The sequence below is a fragment of the Eumetopias jubatus genome, unplaced genomic scaffold, assembly GCF_037043125.1.
Source record: "Eumetopias jubatus isolate StellerSeaLion01/CBP00866 unplaced genomic scaffold, mEumJub1_p1.0 scaffold_2, whole genome shotgun sequence".
Lineage (NCBI taxonomy): Eukaryota > Metazoa > Chordata > Mammalia > Carnivora > Otariidae > Eumetopias > Eumetopias jubatus.
Genome location: NW_028274808.1, coordinates 66,421,123 through 66,440,997, shown reverse-complemented (window position 1 = coordinate 66,440,997; position 19,875 = coordinate 66,421,123). Strand labels below are relative to the sequence as shown.

General features: G+C 34.4%; 1 protein-coding gene across 3 annotated transcripts in view; it reads right to left on the bottom strand.

Annotated features, from left to right (window-relative positions):
- Positions 1–19,875, bottom strand: part of FSTL5 (follistatin like 5) — a 692,987-nt gene that overhangs the window by 502,911 nt on the left and 170,201 nt on the right. For all 3 annotated transcript variants that reach the window (XM_028104409.2, XM_028104410.2, XM_028104411.1), the window contains exon 3: positions 11,398–11,646. In XM_028104409.2, the coding sequence (XP_027960210.1) occupies positions 11,398–11,646 (249 nt within the window). The remainder of the gene's footprint in view (positions 1–11,397; positions 11,647–19,875) is intronic.

Here is a 19,875-nt window from a genome sequence, read left to right as displayed (position 1 = left end):
TTGTTTTGTTTTTGTTTTTATCTTTTTTTCTTTTTTTTTTCTCTTTCTTTTTTCTTTCTTTCCCTTTCTTTTCCCCTGGTTTCTGGTCTATACTAATTGGTATAGAGTATATTTGATGGGGACATTGTTAACCTGTTAGCATTTTGTTCTCTCATTCATCTATTCTACTCTGGACAAAATGACAAGATGAAAAAAATCACCTCAGCAAAAAGAACAAGAGGTAGTACCATCGGCCAGGCACTACTCAATACGGACATTACTACGATGTTGGACCTAGAGTTCAGAATCATGACTTTAAAGACACTAGCTGGGCTTGAAAAAAGCATGGAAGTTATTAGAGAAACGCTTTCTGGAGAAATAAAAGAACTAAAATCTAACCAGGTCGAAATCAAAAAGGCTATTAATGAGGTGCAATCAATAATAAGGTCACTAACTACTAGGATAAATGAGGCAGAAGAGAGAATCAGCAATATAGAAGACCAAATGATGGAAAATAAAGAGGCTGAGAAAAAGAGGGAGACACAACTACAGGATCACGAGGGCAGAATTCGAGAGATAAGTGATACGATAAGACGAAACAACATTAGAATAATTGGGATCCCAGAAGAAGAAGAAAGAGAGGGAGGGGCAGAAGGTATATTGGAGCAAATAATAGCAGAGAACTTCCCTAATGTGAGGAAGGAAACAGGCATCAAAATCCAGGAGGCACAGAGAAACCCTCTCAAAATCAATAAAAATAGGTCAGCACCCCGACATCTAATAGTAAAACTTACGAGTCTCAGAGACAAAGAGAAAATCCTGAAAGCAGCTCAAGAGAAGAGATATGTAACTTACAATGGTAAAAATACTAGATTGGCAACAGACGTATCCACAGAGACCTGGCAGGCCAGAAAGGACTGGCAAGATATCTTCAGAGCACTAAACGAGAAAAATATGCAGCCAAGAATACTATATCCAGCTAGGCTGTCATTGAAAATAGAAGGAGAGATAAAAAGCTTCCAGAACAAACAAAAACTAAAGGAATTTGCAAACACGAAACCAGCCCTCCAAGAAATATTGAAAGGGGTCCTTTAAGCAAAGAGAGAGCCTAAAAGCAGCAAAGATCAGAAAGGAACACAGACAACATACAGTAACAGTCACCTTAAAGGCAATACAATGGCACTAAATTCATACCTTTCAATAGTTACCCTGAATGTAAATGGGCTAAATGCCCCAATCAAAACACACAGGCTATCAGATTGGATTAAAAAACAAGACCCATCAATATGCTGTCTGCAAGAGACTCATTTTAGACCCAAAGACACCCCCAAATTGAAAGTGAGGGGGTGGAAAACCATTTAGCATGCTAATGGACACCAAAAGAAAGCTGGGGTGGCAATCCTTATATCAGACAAACTAGATTTTAAAACAAAGACTGTAATAAGAGATGAGGAAGGACACTATATCCTACTTAAAGGGTCTATCCAACAAGAAGATCTAACAATTGTAAATACCTATGCCCCTAACATGGGAGCAGCCAATTCTATAAGGCAATTAATAACAAAAGCAAAGAAACACATTGACAACAATACAATAATAGTGGGGAACTTTAACACCCCCCTCACTGAAATGGACAGATCATCTAAGCAAAAGATCAATAAGGAAATAAAGACTTTAAATGACACACTGGACCAAATGGACTTCACAGACATATTCAGAACATTCCATCCCAAAGCAACGGAATACACATTCTTCTCTAGTGCCCATGGAACATTCTCCAGAATCGATCACATCCTAGGTCACAAATCAGGTCTCAACCGGTACCAAAAGATTGGGATCATTCCCTGCATATTTTCAGACCACAATGCTTTGAAACTAGAACTCAATCACAAGAGGAAAGTCGGAAAGAACTCAAATACATAGAGGCTAAAGAGCATCCTACTAAAGAATGAATGGGTCAACCAGGAAATTAAAGAAGAATTAAAAAATTCATGGAAACCAATGAAAATGAAAACACAACTGTCCAAAATCTCTGGGATACAGCAAAGGCAGTCCTGAGAGGAAAGTATATAGCAATACAAGCCTTTCTCAAGAAACAAGAAAGGTCTCAAATACACAACCTAACCCTACACCTAAAGGAGCTGGAGAAAGAACAGCAAATAAAGCCTAAACCCAGCAGGAGAAGAGAAATCATAAAGATCAGAGCAGAAATCAATGAAATAGAAACCAAAAGAACAGTAGAACAGATCAACGAACCTAGGAGCTGGTTCTTTGAAAGAATTAACAAGATTGATAAACCCCTGGCCAGACTGATCAAAAAGAAAAGAGAAATGACCGAAATCAACAAAATCATGAATGAAAGAGGAGAGATCACAACCAACACCAAAGAAATACGAACAATTATAAGAACATATTAGGAGCAACTCTATGCCAGCAAATTAGATAACCTAAAAGAAATGGGTGCATTCCTAGAGATGTATCAACTACCAAAACTGAACCAGGAAGAAATAGAAAACCTGAACAGACCTATAACCACTAAGGTAATTGAAGCAGTCATCAAAAATCTCCCAAGAAACAAAAGCCCAGGGCCAGATGGCTTCCCAGGGGAATTCTATCAGACATTTAAAGAAGAATTAATACCTATTCTCCTGAAACTGTTCCAAAAAATAGAAATGGAAGGAAAACTTCCAAACTCATTTTATGAGGCCACCATTACCTTGATCCCCAAACCAGACAAAGACCCCATCAAAAAGGAGAATTACAGACCAATATCCTTGATGAACATGGATGCAAAAATTCTCACCAAAATCCTAGCCAATAGGATCCAACAGTACATTAAATGGATTATTCACCACGACCAAGTGGGATTTATCCCTGGGCTGCAAGGCTGGTTCAACATCCGCAAATCAATCAACGTGATACAATACTTTAACAAAAGAAAGAACAAGAATCATATGATCCTCTCAATAGATGCAGAAAAAGCATTTGACAAAGTACAGCATCCTTTCTTGATCAAAACTCTTCAGAGTATAGGGATAGAGGGTACATACCTCAATATCATAAAAACCATCTACAAAAAACCTACAGCGAATATCATTCTCAATGGGGAAAAGCTGAGAGCTTTTCCCCTAAGGTCAGGAATGCGGCAGGGATGTCCACTCTCACCACTGCTATTCAACATAGTATTCGAAGTCCTAGCCACAGCAATCAGACAACAAAAAGAAATCAAAGGCATCCAAATCGGCAAAGAGGAAGTCAAACTCTCACTCTTTGCAGATGATATGATATTTTATGTGGAAAACCCAAAAGACTCCACCCCAAAACTGCTAGAACTCATACATGAATTCAGTCAAGTAGCAGGCTATAAAATCAATGCACAGAAATCAGTGGCATTCCTATACACCAACAACAAGACAGAAGAGAGACAAATCAAGGTGTCGATCCCATTCACAATTGCACCCAAAACCATAAGATACCTAGGAATAAATTTAACCAAAGAGGCAAAGGATCTGTACTCAGAAAACTATAAAATACTCATGAAGGAAATTGAAGAAGACACAAAGAAATGGAAAAAGATTCCATGCTCATGGATTGGGAGAACCAACATTGTGAAGATGTCAATGCTACCTAGAGCAATCTACACATTCAATGCAATCCCCATCAAAATACCATCCACTTTTTTCAAAGAAATGGAACAAATAATCCTAAAATTTGTATGGAACCAGAAGAGACCCTGAATAGCCAGAGGAATATTGAAAAAGAAAAGCAAAGCTGGCGGCATCACAATTCCGGACTTCCAGCTCTATTACAAAGCTGTCATCATCAAGACAGTATGGTACTGGCACAAAAACAGACACATAGGGTGCCTGGGTGGCTCAGTTGGTTAAGCGACTGCCTTCGGCTCAGGTCATGATCCTGGAGTCCCGGGATCGAGTCCCGCATCGGGCTCCCTGCTCAGCAGGAAGTCTGCTTCTCCCTCTGACCCTCTTCCCTCTCATGCTCTCTCTCATTCTCTCTCTCAAATAAATGAATAAAATCTTAAAAAAAAAAAAAAAAACAGACACATAGATCAATGGAACAGAATCGAGAGCCCAGAAATGGACCCTCAACTCTATGGTCAACTTATCTTTGACAAAGCAGGAAAGAATGTCCAATGGAAAAAAGACAGTCTCTTCAACAAATGATGTTGGGAAAATTGGACAGCCACATGCAAAAGAATGAAACTGGACCATTTCCTTACACCACACACAAAAATAGACTCCAAATGGTTGAAAGACCTAAACGTGAGACAGGAGTCCATCCAAATCCTAAAGGAGAACACAGGTAGCAACCTCTTCGACCTCAGCTGCAGCAACTTCTTTGTAGAAACATCACCAAAGGCACGGGAAGCCAAGGCAAAAATGAACTATTGGGATTTCATCAAGATAAAAAGCTTTTGCACAGCAAAAGAAACAGTGCACAAAACCAAAAGACAACCGACAGAATGGGAGAAAATATTTGCAAATGACATATCAGATAAAGGGCTAGTATCCAAAATCTATAAAGAACTTATCAAACTCAACACCCAAAGAACAAATAATTCAATCAAGAAATGGGCAGACGACATGAACAGACATTTTTCCAAAGAAGACATCCAAATGGCCAACAGGCCCATGAAAAAGTGCTCAACATCGCTCGGCATCAGGGAAATCCAAATCAAAACCTCAATGAGATACCACCTCACACCAGTCAGAATGGCTAAAATTAACAAGTCAGGGAACGACAGATGTTGGCGGGGATGTGGAGAAAGGGGAACCCTCCTACACTGTTGGTGGGAATGCAAGCTGGTGCAACCACTCTGGAAAACAGTATGGAGGTTCCTCAAACAGTTGAAATTAGAGCTACCATTCGATCTAGCAATTGCACTACTGGGTATTTACCACAAAGATACAAATGTAGGGACCCGAAGGGGTACGTGCATCCCAATGTTTATAGCAGCAATGTCCACAATAGCCAAACTGTGGAAAGAGCCAAGATGTCCATCGACAGATGAATGGTTAAAGAAGATGTGGTATATATACACAATGGAATATTATGCAGACATCAAAGGGAATGAGATCTTGCCATTTGCAACGACGTGGATGGAACTGGAGGGTGTTATGCTGAGTGAAATAAGTCAATCAGAGAAAGACATGTATCATATGACCTCACTGATATTAGGAATTCTTAATCTCAGGAACAAACTGAGTGTTACTGGAGTGGTTGGGGTGGGAGGGATGGGGTGGCTGGGTGATAGACTTTGGGGAGGGTATGTGCTATGGTGAGCGGTGTGAATTGTGCAAGACTGTTGAATCACAGATCTGTACTTCTGAAACAAATAACACAACATATTTTAAGAAAAAAGAAAAAGAAGAAGATAGCAGGAGAGGAAGAATGAAGGGGAGTAAGTCAGAGGGGGAGACGAACCATGAGAGATGATGGACTCTGAAAAACAAACTGAGGGTTCTAGAGGGGAGGAGGGTAGGGGGATGGGTTAGCCTGGTGATGGGTATTAAAGAGGGCACATTCTGCATGGAGCACTGGGTGTTATGAACAAACAATGAATCATGGAACACTACACCAAAACAAATGATGTAATATATGGTGATTAACATAACAATAAAAAATTTAAAAAAATAAAATAAAATAAAACACCACAGTGAGGAAGAATGTTTCTGAATAATGTCACATATTCATGGAAATCACTATTGAAAGTGAAGTTTTAAAAATCATAAGCAAGTAAGATATCATGGTATTATATATTACAGCAGAATATTTGGAGCATACATGCACTATAGGAGAAGCCATAATCCCTTGGTTCTTATCCCAGTAACATTAACTTTCTATACAAGTGTTGGCAAGCCATTTTTAAAATCTTAGTCTTGTTGCCTTCTTTATAGTACATTGGCTTGTTATTATGATGAAACAATATAATACTTGTGAAAGTGTTTTGAAATAAATAATATTCAATGTATTAATTATTATAACCAGTAGTTTCTGGTAATATCTTTTAATGCATTTGTTAAGTAGTCAGTATCTAAATCTCTTTCTTTTGGATCATTTTTCATAGTCTATGTAAAATATATCATTTATCTACTATCTATAAATGGAAAGTAAGTCCATATAATATGTAATGTTTACAGAATCTGTTATAGAGTTTTCAAAAAACAGAGGAGAAATAAACATTTGGTATGATTTTAATAACAAATGGTAACTTTCTGAGTGTCCACATTACAATGATTTCTATACATGTAATGAGCAATACATAGAATTCTATATTTCAAATTTTGATTAGAGTGGCAACAAAACTATATTGTTAACTTTGATTAAATGTTAAATGTGAGATAAACCTTAAAAGTGAAACACAACTTAATCAATTTTATATCACCAAATTCAGGAAGTTTTACTGTAAATCTACCCAAACTTCGGGGATTAATCAAGTTGGTTTTAATGTTGTGTGTACTGAGGGCATTCAAGAGAACTAGAGTTTCTGTGTCTGCATTATGGCCTTAAATAGTTAATGTATATTTGTAGTTGTCCAATTTATTAATTTCACTATCATCCTGCACTTGGCTAATACTGACCAAAAACCAAACCTAAACAAACAAATATCTGGGTGTTATTTTCCAAAGTTTAAATACTTATCATGATTACTATTTTTCATGAAATGGCATAAAAGACTAGACAAAAAACAGAAGCTTTACAAAGCCTCCCTTCAAAAAAAAAAATGAAAAGGTAATCTAAAATCCCACATGTATTAACACAGAAATTACTGTTATATTTTAAAATATCATTGTGTCATTGGCAGCTTAGTTTTCTAGCTCAAGTTCTATGAGTCCCACCTTTAAAAAGAAATCAGGTAAAAGAACCAATTAAAAATGGAATATGAATGTCTCTCCAGATTATACCAAAGAAAAAGGACACAATGTCAGATATCATTCAAATAGTGCACACATAGCCATAAAAAACATATTTCCCAAGTTGTTATTGTTTGTGATGAACATTTAAGTGCACAGAACATTTGCTTTTATGGCAGTTTTATTCTCAGCACAGTAAATGGCAAAAGGGTTTCTGTTCAATTGACTTTCTCATAAAAAGTTTAATTCCTTATTCATTTTAGCATAGGTTGTATCTTGAGTTTCTCACTCTAGTTTCTATTTATTCTCTGAGTAAGTAAATTCTGCTGTGTAAGATAGACTGACCTGGAGTCAGGGTGAGAGAAAATTATACTTGTTATTAGTGATGTGAATTGCAGAAGCTAGAAGTCCTGTGGGGGTGGAGTGAGGATGGGAGATGACTTTAAGCCCAAACTGCCATCACAAGAAATAACTAGACACTACACAGAAATAGAATGTTTTATGCTATGTGATGGGGTTCAGTACAGTTCACCTCAGAATGTGCCGCTTTGGCATGAGGATTATTCCCAGACAATCTTATTTGAAGACAATAAAGGCCCTACACAAGAAGAGCTTTTTGGTCCCCCCACCCCTTGGCTGTCTAAAAGAATTTAGATAGGGGTCCTGTACCAAGAAGTGAGTTATTACTTAAGATAACTTTTTTTTTTTAACATAAGGAAAACTTCTCAGCAAGACATGGCAAACATTTGCTTACCAAACCTTAGTTCTTCCATCTCCCTGTGAATTTTCTTCTCCAGTTTGAAGTCCCAGACCCTTACCCTCTCTTACTTCAGGACGCATATAAACCGCAATTCCCTGCCAATGAGTTTCATATTCTTATGGGGCCTCATTTGTACATAATTAAATTTATTTTTCCCTTCTTACTTGTCCCATGTCAATTTGATTATGAGGCCAGCCATAAGAATTTAGGAAAGTAGAGAAAACTTCTTTCCTCCCCAACATACATCAAGTATCATCTTACAGTATTTGATGCCAATAAACAAATACTACAATATTCTATATCCTATTTTAACCAGTTTCTTTGTAATCACATAAATGTGAATAGAAATAAATGTAAAGATGCTATATTCCTAGATCTATGTTTCATTTATAGTTCCACAAATCATAAATCATTAAAGAAAATTCTTAGTGAATCCATGTCTCTATTTAAGAGTTAGTAATAGTAAATGCTAAGCATACTACAGAGGCATTTAAATATTTAACACATATAATAGAAGGGATCTATATAGATATAGTTATAAGTATAAATATATGCATAGATATAATGATGTAAATGTAAATATAGATATAAATCTCTTTAACTTGTTTTGTAATCTTAATTTTAATACAATCAATAAACATGATTGTACAGATATAATTCATTTTATTAAGTTTAAATATAAATGGCAAACATAAACCTGATAAATTTGATATGTGAAATAAGACTTAAAGTTGAAATAATTAATGAATAATGCAAACCATACTTTAAAATTATCTTAAGTATTTGCTAATATTTTTCCAGTAGTTATTTTGTATTACTCTTTTTATTTTGAGACAACTGTAGAGTCATATGGGGTTAAAAGAAATGAGAGAGATTCCATGTACCCTTCACCCAGTTTCTACGAATCGTAATATTTTGAAAACCTATAGTACAATATCATAACCAAGATATCATCTTTAACACTATCCACTGATCTTACTCAGATTTCCTGTTTTACGTGTATCAATTTGTTTATGGGTATGTGTTTATTTTTATTCAAATGTAACACATGAGTGGGTCCCTATATTTACCACCATAGCCAAGAAGATATAGAAAAGATCTTTCATTATTTGTAATCTTTTAAAGCAGAGGTTAACCAACTTTTTACAGGAAAATCCAGACGAAATATTTTCTAGGCTTTGCAGGCCATACAATCTCTGCTATAAATACTCAACTCTCCTTTTGTTTTGCAAAAACACCCAAAGGGAATTCCTAAATAAACGGATGTGGCTCTGTTCCAATAACACATTGCTTAAATAAAAGGGGACTGCAACCTGGGTTTGGTCTCTAGGTTCTTGTTTGTTGACTCTTATGCTAAGGTTTGCATAATTACCTTTTTTAAAAAGATTTTTGTGTATTTGAGAGAGAGAGACAGAGGCAGCAAGAGAGCACACAGGAGAGGGGAGGAGAAGGAGAAGCGGGCTCCCCACTGAGCAGGGAGCCTGACCTGGGGCTCAATCCAGGACTCTGGGATCATGACCTGAGCGGACGGCAGATGCTTAACGGACTGAGCCACCCAGGCACCCCGCATAATTACCTTTTATTAGATCTAAAAGACGAAATGGTTTTTTGCGGAGGAAAACTCATTCCTATTATTTAGTTTGATTTTTTCTATTAAAAAATCTAATTAAACATAGGTTTTTAGCAGTTCTTGAACTTAATATTTTGATTTGCTTTATCCATTGGGCCATTATTGGAAACAATATAATTGCAGACATTCTATGGAAAATAAAGTTCACAATCATAAGGTTTAATTTTGGCCATCACAAACATGTCAGGCCTTTAGCTATAACGAATTTTGTTTTACACCTAAAACTTGGCCAACTGCACACCCATAAGACAGGCAGGCCACTTATTGTTTTGTGGTATATCATTTAGTTCCTTTCTGCTGAAATAAAGTTCTTTTGTGAGGTAGATATGTGTTAGGCAAAATCCCAAAATAAATAAGCAGAAGACACAAATTCTGAGACCTGAGAAATGCATAAACCCTTGGTAACTAACCCAGATAATATAAATGAAATTTTAATGCTACGTATAATGAAATAAGAAAGTATTTTGACTTATATATGATGAGAAAGCATTTTGAAACAATCAAAGAATTGATAAATATACTCAGTATTAGTCTGAAAGACAAAAGTTTTTCAAACCATTGTTTTATGAACTCACAGGAAGACAAAATTCCTAGCTATATCCAGTTCATCTATGTCCATACTGATATACATATTGAGTTGCATTATGCCTAAGCATCCAGCAATAAAGTTGAACATTAAAATACACCAAATGTTTTTTTCTCACATGCTATTTAATATCATATGTTTCCACATAATCGATTGCTGGGTGTCAGTTGGACAAAACTTCATTTTGAGAATGTTTCTACGTTACCTTAATAGAATATTATTTATATAGCAGTGTTGCCAATATAGCATCTCATGTCAAAATGACAGAATAAATACTCACACACACATACACACACACACATACACTACACTTTCATGAGTTTTAAAGCACAATGCTAATAGAATTAATTTTAGTTATATGTAAAATAGATTTGATAGAAGGGAATAAATTGTACTTGAAACCAAAGCAACTGCTATTCTTTCTGTACAAGAAGAGAACCTGATATAAAATACTCTGTGCATGAATTCAAGTTGCACATAGTTCACTGTGGTAAAGAAACTATTATCACTTTACTTCAACTATATCAATGGGCTTCTAGTAGCCACACTGACTACAGAGTATTGCACCTTATATCATTTGAAAAGCTCTGTATCATTTTATTATCACCTTGGAAATAATATTTTATTTATTCTACCATGTTGGAAAAAGAAAGTTTTTAGTCATTTTACCGTAATACCAGACAAGTCTTAAATGTAAATAAACTTGAGGAAAATTATGAAAAAATGGGATAGGAACCAATTGAAGACTAGAAATCAGGTTGATCACTAATCTATTTGAATGAGGAAAGTTCTGTATATTTAACATCTCAGAATTTCAGTCTGGGTTATGACTAAGAATAAGCAAATATTTTCTCCAGTAGAAACAAATAAAGACAAAATAAGTTTAGGAATAAATGACATTAGAAATGTTCAATGATTTATTTACTTATAGACCACGTTAAAATAATTTCTCAAATTATAATTCAGCAGTACTTTTTATAAACAGTAACCAATTGTTTTGAGTACCATGAAAGTAAATACCAATATTTTTTTAGGTTTTTAAATTATTGTAATCCCAAATTTACTAATTAAATTTAGCAGAGTTTTTCAGAGTTATTTCAGTGGGCATTTACAGGTTCCATATAATCTGAATTATGTGGTGCAAACTGAAACCCATCGTTTTTAATCAGGAAGACATGAGATGTTATCACAGCATGGCTTGGCATTCACTATTCACTCAATTCCACTCCAGGTGCTTTTCACTGGGTGGATTTGGCCTGTTGACTGTATTGGCCTCCCTGTGTCCTAAGATAACTGCCATGATTGGGAAGCCATATGGTGCAATGCTGTAAGCTATATTAAATTTGAGTCATATTTTGGCCAACTTTGTACTCATAATTGAGATTCAGAATTGTATCTGTGTACATTTCTATATACTTACTGTTTATTGATGTAATTAAACACATTTTTTTCTGTCCCTTTTTAAATACTTGCTGATATAAAATCATGCTAGAATTTAAACTTAAAGGCAGTAGTTGAGAAAAGGAAAGGAAGAGAAGGTGACACTTTAGGTTCACCCTGTATTTACCTTTAAAGAAGCAGTCTTCATTGTGAACAATGGTAATCTTTTGCTTTTTCAGGCAAGCAGCTCTATGCACTTCACAGTGGTTTTCATAAAATTCTCCATCAGATCCACACACAGGTTTGTAGTGCCGCTTGCAAAGGTCCATACAGGCACATTCTGCTTGCCCTGTCTCTCTGCTGATGACACAGTGCCTTCCCAAACCACAGTATTTATTTTCACAAGACCCCAAAGGGCCATCCTGAATCAGGAATCCTGAAGATAAAGAAGAGGAAAATCATTTGTAGTCATATGTCTAAATAATATGTGCATGTCAAAGTATAAAATAAAAAGAAATTTAAGAGAAATATAGTATAATCAGGGTTCAGTTGTTCTCAGGGCAAAGGAGACTTGTATCAGACAGGTAGATGACCTTTTGAAAACACTCTCAACATTCTCCCCCTCCTACTCCCCTGTGATGTAGCTCTCTTCTCCCTCTCCAATGAGTAGCATGGTCCTTAAGAAGAGGACCCACAAAATTAAGCTGCCTGAGTTCAAATCCTGGTTCTACCATTTACTAGCTGTATGTCTTTGGAGAAATTACTTCTTTGGGCCAAGTTGTCTCATCTGTTAAATGTTGGTAATAGTATAGACCACCTCCTAAAGTTGTACAAAATACTACTACCTGTAATAATCTGCAGGAATCACTTCCTTGTCATATAGTAAATGTTAAATAAATGTCAACTTTTACATGAAGAGAATTCTGGATAGGAGAAATGACATGTATGTATATAAAGCAGGAAATAGGAATGGAAAATAATTGTGCCTTGAAAACTTCTTGGTGGGTTCTGACAGCTGATCTTTTCTTGTTTTGACCTTTGCCACTGCACAATCACTAATACATTTCTCAACTAAATGAATAAATCATGAAGAATTCAATTTTCTTGCTATTTATTCAGTTTAACAATCTCCATTGGCATCAGAAAAGAGTAGGTGTGTCCAGCAGTCTTGTACTAAAACCAAACTAATCAACTTGAATCCCTACAATTTTATAGACAGATTTGGCTTTTCTCCTTTGAGAATTTAACTGGAAAGTAAAATAAAAGTCAGTAAACTAACATACATATGAGAGACACACACAGATATATATATATGTATATATATTATATATACATACATATATACATATGCATGTGTGTATATATGTGTGTGTGTGTGTGTGTGTATAACCATCAGTGACACCTGTATTTTGTAAAAAAGAAAGAAAACATTTAGGAAGTAATAAATGACAGTAATTTTATTAGATATTTAGTGTATATTTTTAGCTTGTTGATTTAAAACCTTCTCTCCACATGATGACATCATATCATTAAGAACATAGATTCTGATCCAGAGTTTAAACCATAACCCAATCAGTTACAATCTTCAGGACCTAAACATCTGTAACTCAGTTTCCTCATCTGTAAAATCAGGATCATACCATATTCTCATAGGGTTATCAAAACTAAAGGGCTTGGCACATATAAAACTTCATTTAATTGCTAGTTGTTGTTGTTATTATTATAACCACCTTTTTAGAGACTAATTTTCATAAGGACAGATATATACAAATGAACAAGTATTTAAAAAATCAACTTTGTTTTTAAATGAAACCTACACAGTACTTTTACTTTAATACATACATGTATTTCCAAATGGAGTGTAGCAAATTTAATATTACAAAAAGAGAAGACCAATACTATCAACTGTGTTTTTTTTAAAGCACGTCTTTTGATAGCAGTATAAATTGGGATAAATCATCTTGAAAATAATTTTTAAATACTTGTGTTTTTTAAGTTATTATTTATTTGACAGAGAGAGAGACAAAGTGAGAGAAGGAACATAAGCAGGGGAGTGGTAGAGGGAGAAGCAGGCTTCCCGCCAAGCAAGGAACCTGATTGCAGGGCCTGATCCCAGGACCCTGGGACCATGACCTGAGCCAAAGGCAGACACTTAGTGACTGAGCCACCCAGGTGCCCCAATTTTTAAATATTTGAAACTCTTTGATACCACATTCCAATTGCTGAGAACACAATCTATAAAATTAAAAAATAAGAAAAAGAAATAAAAAGATACATAATTTACTGAACAAATCTTCCCAATGCAGTCTTATTTTATATGATAACTCACTGAAATATTTTAGTAAATTTTGTAAAGTATATTTAATGTGGTAGTTCTGAAGTTTAGCATGCATGAAAATGGCCTAGAAAAGTTGTTAGAACATTGATTCTGCCTTCAATCCACCTCAGAGTTTTTGATTCAGTAGATCGGGACTATATGTAGCCCAAAATTTGTATTTCCAAGTTCTCATGTGATGATGGGATCATACTTCAGGGTCTTTGATTTATTGAAATTCTATTTTATATTTAAAATAAATATAACACAAAGAAAAAGGCTAGGTAAACCATTAGGCAATGTTCTTAAGTGGAAAAGATGAGAAGTTTATGCTATGATTAAAAACATATAAAATAATGCAAGTATTTAGAAGCAACTAAGCAAAGATAAAGAAAAACAATTAGCTAGGTGAATATAATACTGGGCAAATTTTTCTGCTGGCATTATTGCCTTTTAATGCTCAATGCAATACATTAAAAAAGTCCAAAGTTATGTCAGCTGTGACCGTAAAATAATGACTGATTTCAATTTGGAAAATCTTTTTCCTCAACCTTATGCCAGTATTTATGCCAATTGTTGATCTAATGTTTATAGAGTCCAAGATGTGGCTGTCAGAAATCTGACTCACATACTTGTATTTTCTATAATTTTACACATTATATTTTCTTTGTGTTCTTACTATTAATTCTAAATTGGGTGGGGTTTTTTGTATCAAATACTTTAAGATTTATCAAGAGAATAATTTTTTACTGTCAAAGAATGAGTTTAATGTTTATTGAGAGTTTGATCATTCTACATTTTAGTCACAAGTGAGTTGGCTAACTGAATCAGTAGTTATCTTTTTGGGGAGGAATGCTGTGCTAAAAATGAAGTCATTTCTCATATATCTAGGTTGGTGAATTGCTTTCTTAGAATCTCTCCTCTTTTTTCCTCTCAAAGCCTGTACCACTTCAGATTTGTATTAGGATATTGGTCATTTTCTAGAAGTTAATGAACTAGCTAGAAGCTGCATGTTGAATGTAGTTGCTACAATTAAAGGAAATTTAATTAATTCATATGCAATCCAAAAGAAAGCTCATATTATGTAAATGAATAGCTAGAACACATCCTTTCTGACAGTAATTATCCATGACTAACGCTGAACTTAAGTTTCAGCTGAGATTAAATCAATTTTATACTGATCAACATGTCAAAGATTTCTTTTAAGTACATTCAGTCAGATGACACATTAAATGAATTTTAATCAAGAACTTATATCATGTTCTCTCATAACTTGATAAAAAGCATTTGTTCCCAAAAAAGTGCTGTATATTTAACACGCACATCATTTTATAATTTCTATGCCTTCACAGCATTATAAAAACTCTTCAAACAGATTTAAAACAAAGATGAAACCTTAAAAGATGAAAGACACCAAATCATAAAGCAAAATAATTCCTTAGAATTCTAAAGATGGTCTTTTCAGACTCCCAATCATGATGCATCTCTTCATTTATATATATAATATGCAATTTATCAAGCAATACTTAATATAGAATTGATGTAAATTGAAATAAACTTTAATAAACTATACTTATTTTTATTTGTAAGGTTCTATTTTACTTGCTATAGGACAGATGAAAAGAATAGTCATTGATACTTTTTTTAGTGGTTCCCAAAGGGCATAGGGCAGGATTTGAGTGTGCCCAAGTAGTGGGGCAAAGAATTAGGGGCACAAAGAAAAGTGAGATGGATAACAACAGGTAAAATTCACAAGCAATGTATCATGTCACTGTTGAGGTTGTCTTACAAATGGGTTAGGAGTTCAGAAGTTTGCTCTAGGGATAGGGTATGAAATAGATTGATACTGAATTGAAAATAGGAACAGCAGAGGAAGGAAAAAAATAGATTTTGATGAGCTAACTATCTCTAATGATTCCAATGAAATATAAACATAATTAATTTAGAGTGCCGAGTTATTTGAGGTGTTTTCTCATAAAAACGTATAGTGCTAAAGTACAAAATATAAGTATTATGTTAACTTTGATTTGTTAAACAAAACAAAAGATTTTTGGTCATAGAACAGGGTTACAGTCTTTGCTTTACCATTACCTATTTGTCTGACCTCATCCAGGTTGTAATGTCTTTAGGCCTGATATGCAAATGGTAAGCTAAGAGGGAACTAATAAATTATCTTTTGAGTTACTCTTGTCCAATCCCTTCACTTAAGAATGTTTGGTAAAATATCATTTTGATTTTAATAAAAGCTATTATCTGAGAAATATGTTAATAAGCTTTCTCTAGAATGCTTCATATTTAAACTCAACTACATTAAACAATCATATACTTACAATTCTCTAGTTTAAATATTTTCATATTCTAGAAACAGCCTCAGCCATATAAAATGTAAAATTATTTTTCACATAGATTTTGTATTTCTCTTTTCTAAGATTTTGTCATTATATATATTCACTTTTGTATCATGTTAATAATTTCAACAATGGATCATAAAATCAGAGTCCTTTAATTTGTATTCCAACTGTCAATACAAATGTAATTTTTAGGCAATTAGTTAAAATTGGTGAGCCTTGGTTTCCTTAACTATAACATAAAAGAAACTCTGTAAGTATTATTTAATGAGTAAATAAAATGAGGATAATAGTAATGGCCACAGGATTATAAGATTGATCCTACAAGAGGACTCTGTGAGATAATGCACTGCACATGCTTGGCTTAGAGTATGTGTTTAATAAATATAGTTATAATTATTAAGAATTATCCTTACTATAGACTTGGCATGTAGAATATATTGACTTAAAATTACTAGAATGAAAAAGAACAACTTTTGACAACTCTAGCTTTTATATGTCCATTAGAAATGTATTTATGGGAGTGTGGAAATATCTTTTTCCCAAATAACATATCTAAAATTTTCAAGAGTATCCACTACATAAGAATTTCCCTCATCTGAAAAAACAATACAAAACAAAACAAAAAAACCCTCAAATTTATATGATTACATACATATTTATATGATTTACATATTTTATAAATAAGTATAATACTTTGGTGACATTTTGTTACCCACATATAGCAAAATTTCAAAACTTTTCAGTAAATGAAAAATACAATTTCTTGTTGCACACTACAAACTCTAACAAAACACATTCAGTTCTCACAAACTTCATGGCAAGTAGCAGTTCAAGTAAATATTCCAATGCCTGCAGAAGATTGAGCATAGTATGACATTTCATGGCCTTTAATGATTGCGATATGTATGTCCTCCTACTTCTTTGTGAAGTCGGTCAAAATAAGGCTGCCTGAATGATAGTTTGCCCAGTGTACCACTATTGAAATACAGTTTGAAGGGTCACATGTCTGTACTTCAGTGAATTTGGAAACTTCTTCCCCATCTTATTTTAGACAGCCCATTGGACTTCGGTAAACATCTTCATGTAATTCTGCAATCAGATTGATTTTAAAAGAAGTAAATACGAAAAAAGATAAGAAAAAAAAACAGGAATTCAGGTAAGTTCCAACCATCCAAATTACAGTTTCTGTTTAAATCAAAGAAATTTTTGCCACATAGATGATTTTTGATGTGTCATTTTAAGAAGTTATCACTAGCTAATATGCTAACAGTTATTACTTCTTGTTTGATGTTCTCAACTGCAGTATAATTCCAACAGCAGAACACTGAAAGAGCTTAAGATGCACTCTCAAAACTCTTTCCAACCCCAACTAGTGACCTTGATACCAAAGCACACAAAAATGTTTCCTCATCATTAATTTTACCCTTTCCAAGTCCCATCTAGCAGCCAGGATTTCTCTATTAACTTAATATTTCTATCCTGTTGAGAGCTGAGTAGTACTTGTGGTTATACACTTTACCAGATAAAAATACTCACATCATCTGTGTGATTTATATAGATCATGGAAATGGGTTGGAAGCTAAAGAAATCTCACTCGAAAATACTTTCCTTTAGTAGCTAGAAATGCAATGGCATTATAGATAGGTCAGTAGATGGATAACTTGAGAAACAGATGGATAGATCAGAGGTGAGTATATGGCATTTAAGACCTGTTTTTTTAGATAAGACTGATTATTAAAAACAAAATATTTACTTTTACATATTTTAGTTCTGTAAAGATTTTGAGTGATATTAAAAGAAAGAAGTATTTCTTTTGCTTAATAGCGGCTACTATCCTCTATAAATGATATTGACTGATATAACAAATAAGAAAATAAATAAACTAGCAGACATAAAATAAAAGCTTTATTTTATAGACATATATGCAATGGTAGTAAAGACATATGCTAAATCATCTGTGATACTTAAAATATTTCAGGCTTTGGAATAAACCCAAAACTTTAAAAATACCTTATTTCTTATTTATTTAAAAATTTAAAGCAGTAGATGGATTATTCCCAAATAATGTAGATATTTTCACACTTGATAAAGAATATTAAATAACAATGGGGCTCCTGGGTGGCTCCATTGGTTAAGCATCTGCCTTCTGGCTCAGGTCATGTCCCAGGGTCCTGGGATCCAGCCCCACATCAGCCTCCCTGCTTTGCAGGGAACCTGCTTCTCCCTCTCCCTCTGCCTCTCCCCCTTGCTTGTGCTTTTTCTCTCACTCTCTTTCAAATAAATAAATAAATAAAAGAATATTAAATAACAAAATAAAATATTTAAAGTGAAGATGAAACATTGTAATGGGGGCGCCTGGGTGGCTCAGATGGTTAAGCGTCTGCCTTCGGCTCAGGTCATGATCCCAGAGTCCTGGGATCAAGTCCCGCATCGGGCTCCCTGCTCCTTAGGAGCCTGCTTCTCCCTCTGCCTCTCTCTCTCTCTCTCATGAATAAATAAACAAAATCTTAAAAAAAAAAGAAACATTGTAATGGAAGGGTATATTTGATTAGGTAATCTTCGGATTCATTATAATGCTGATTGTTGGAGTCAGACCAACCACATGGCTAATAGGGAATTGAGGGAGAAAAGACAGCAATTTCTGTTAGAACTGTAAGAATGACTGCTAGAAAAATATTGCTCTTAGAACTTAAAAGTTTCAATTTTAAAATCCACTTCAAAAAATTATTTTTAATATGCTTCATTTCCTTTGAAAAATTATTTTTCTTGGGGCACCTGAGTAGTTCACTCGGTTGGGCTGAGATTCTGCTTCTCCCTCTCCCTCTGCCCCTCCTACCCACTTGGGCTGTCTCTATCTCTCTCTCAAATAAATAAAATCTTTAAAAAAAAGAAAAATAATTTTTCTTTACAAAAAGTGTTTTTAAAACTTTGATTTTATGTTTTTAATTAATAGACCTTAATTTTTTGAGCATTTTTAGGTTCATAGCAAAATTGTGTGGGGAGTACAGAGAGTTCCATAATCCAATCACAAAAAGGCAAATATGATGTGATTCCAATTATGAACTCCTTAGGGAGTCAAAATCGTACAGACATAAAATAGGATGGTAGTTTACAGGGGCTGGGAGAGGGGGAATGGGGAGTTATTGCTTAATGGGTACAGAGTTTAAGGTTTGCAAGATGAAAAGAGATCTGGAGAACTCTGAAGAGTGGTGGTGATGGTTGCACAGTATCACCGTCCTTAGTACCATTGAGTTGTACACTTAACAATGGTTTAAAATGTAGTTTTATATGTATTTTACCACAATAAAAATTTGGGAAAAAAATTAAAGTACAAAGAATTCCTATCCCCCTGTATCCCCTCCCTCCAGAATACACAACCTTCTCCACCATCAACAAAACCTGATCATCTACTATTTGCAAAAAAAGAGCCTTTGTTTCCTAAGAATCAACTTATTACCACATCGAGGACACTATACTTTCATGATTAAGTTATAAAACTTCAATCTCTGTCAGTTTTGAGGTTCTTTTTTTCCTTTTTGATGGTGTAAGTCAATGTAAGGGAGGGCTTTCTGAAACAGCAAGGCATGAGAAATCAAATACATCTGATGTCAGTTTCAGAATACACAGTTCATTACTTTACAACTCTAGCTCCTATTACCATGGTCACTCAAATTCTTTGCACGTTAAAACAAATAATCAAAACATAAAGCACTGTCTCTCATCAACTCATTTCTTTCAACCAACCACCTACTTCTCCCCTCCACCAACTGTGGCTTAAATCTACTTCATATACAATTTCTCCATGAACTTTATCTTCTGAATTCTGTCAATTCCCCTGCCTTAAGTGTTTGGAATAAAAGCAAATGTTTTTGGCTTTTCATGAACTTAACTTCTTAGAGGTAACAGACACAGGTTCAATCTGGAGCTTGAATTGGACAAAGTTCAAGGAGGAAATAAAAGAATACTACCTCAAAAATATTGTGTCACCACCTTATAATGT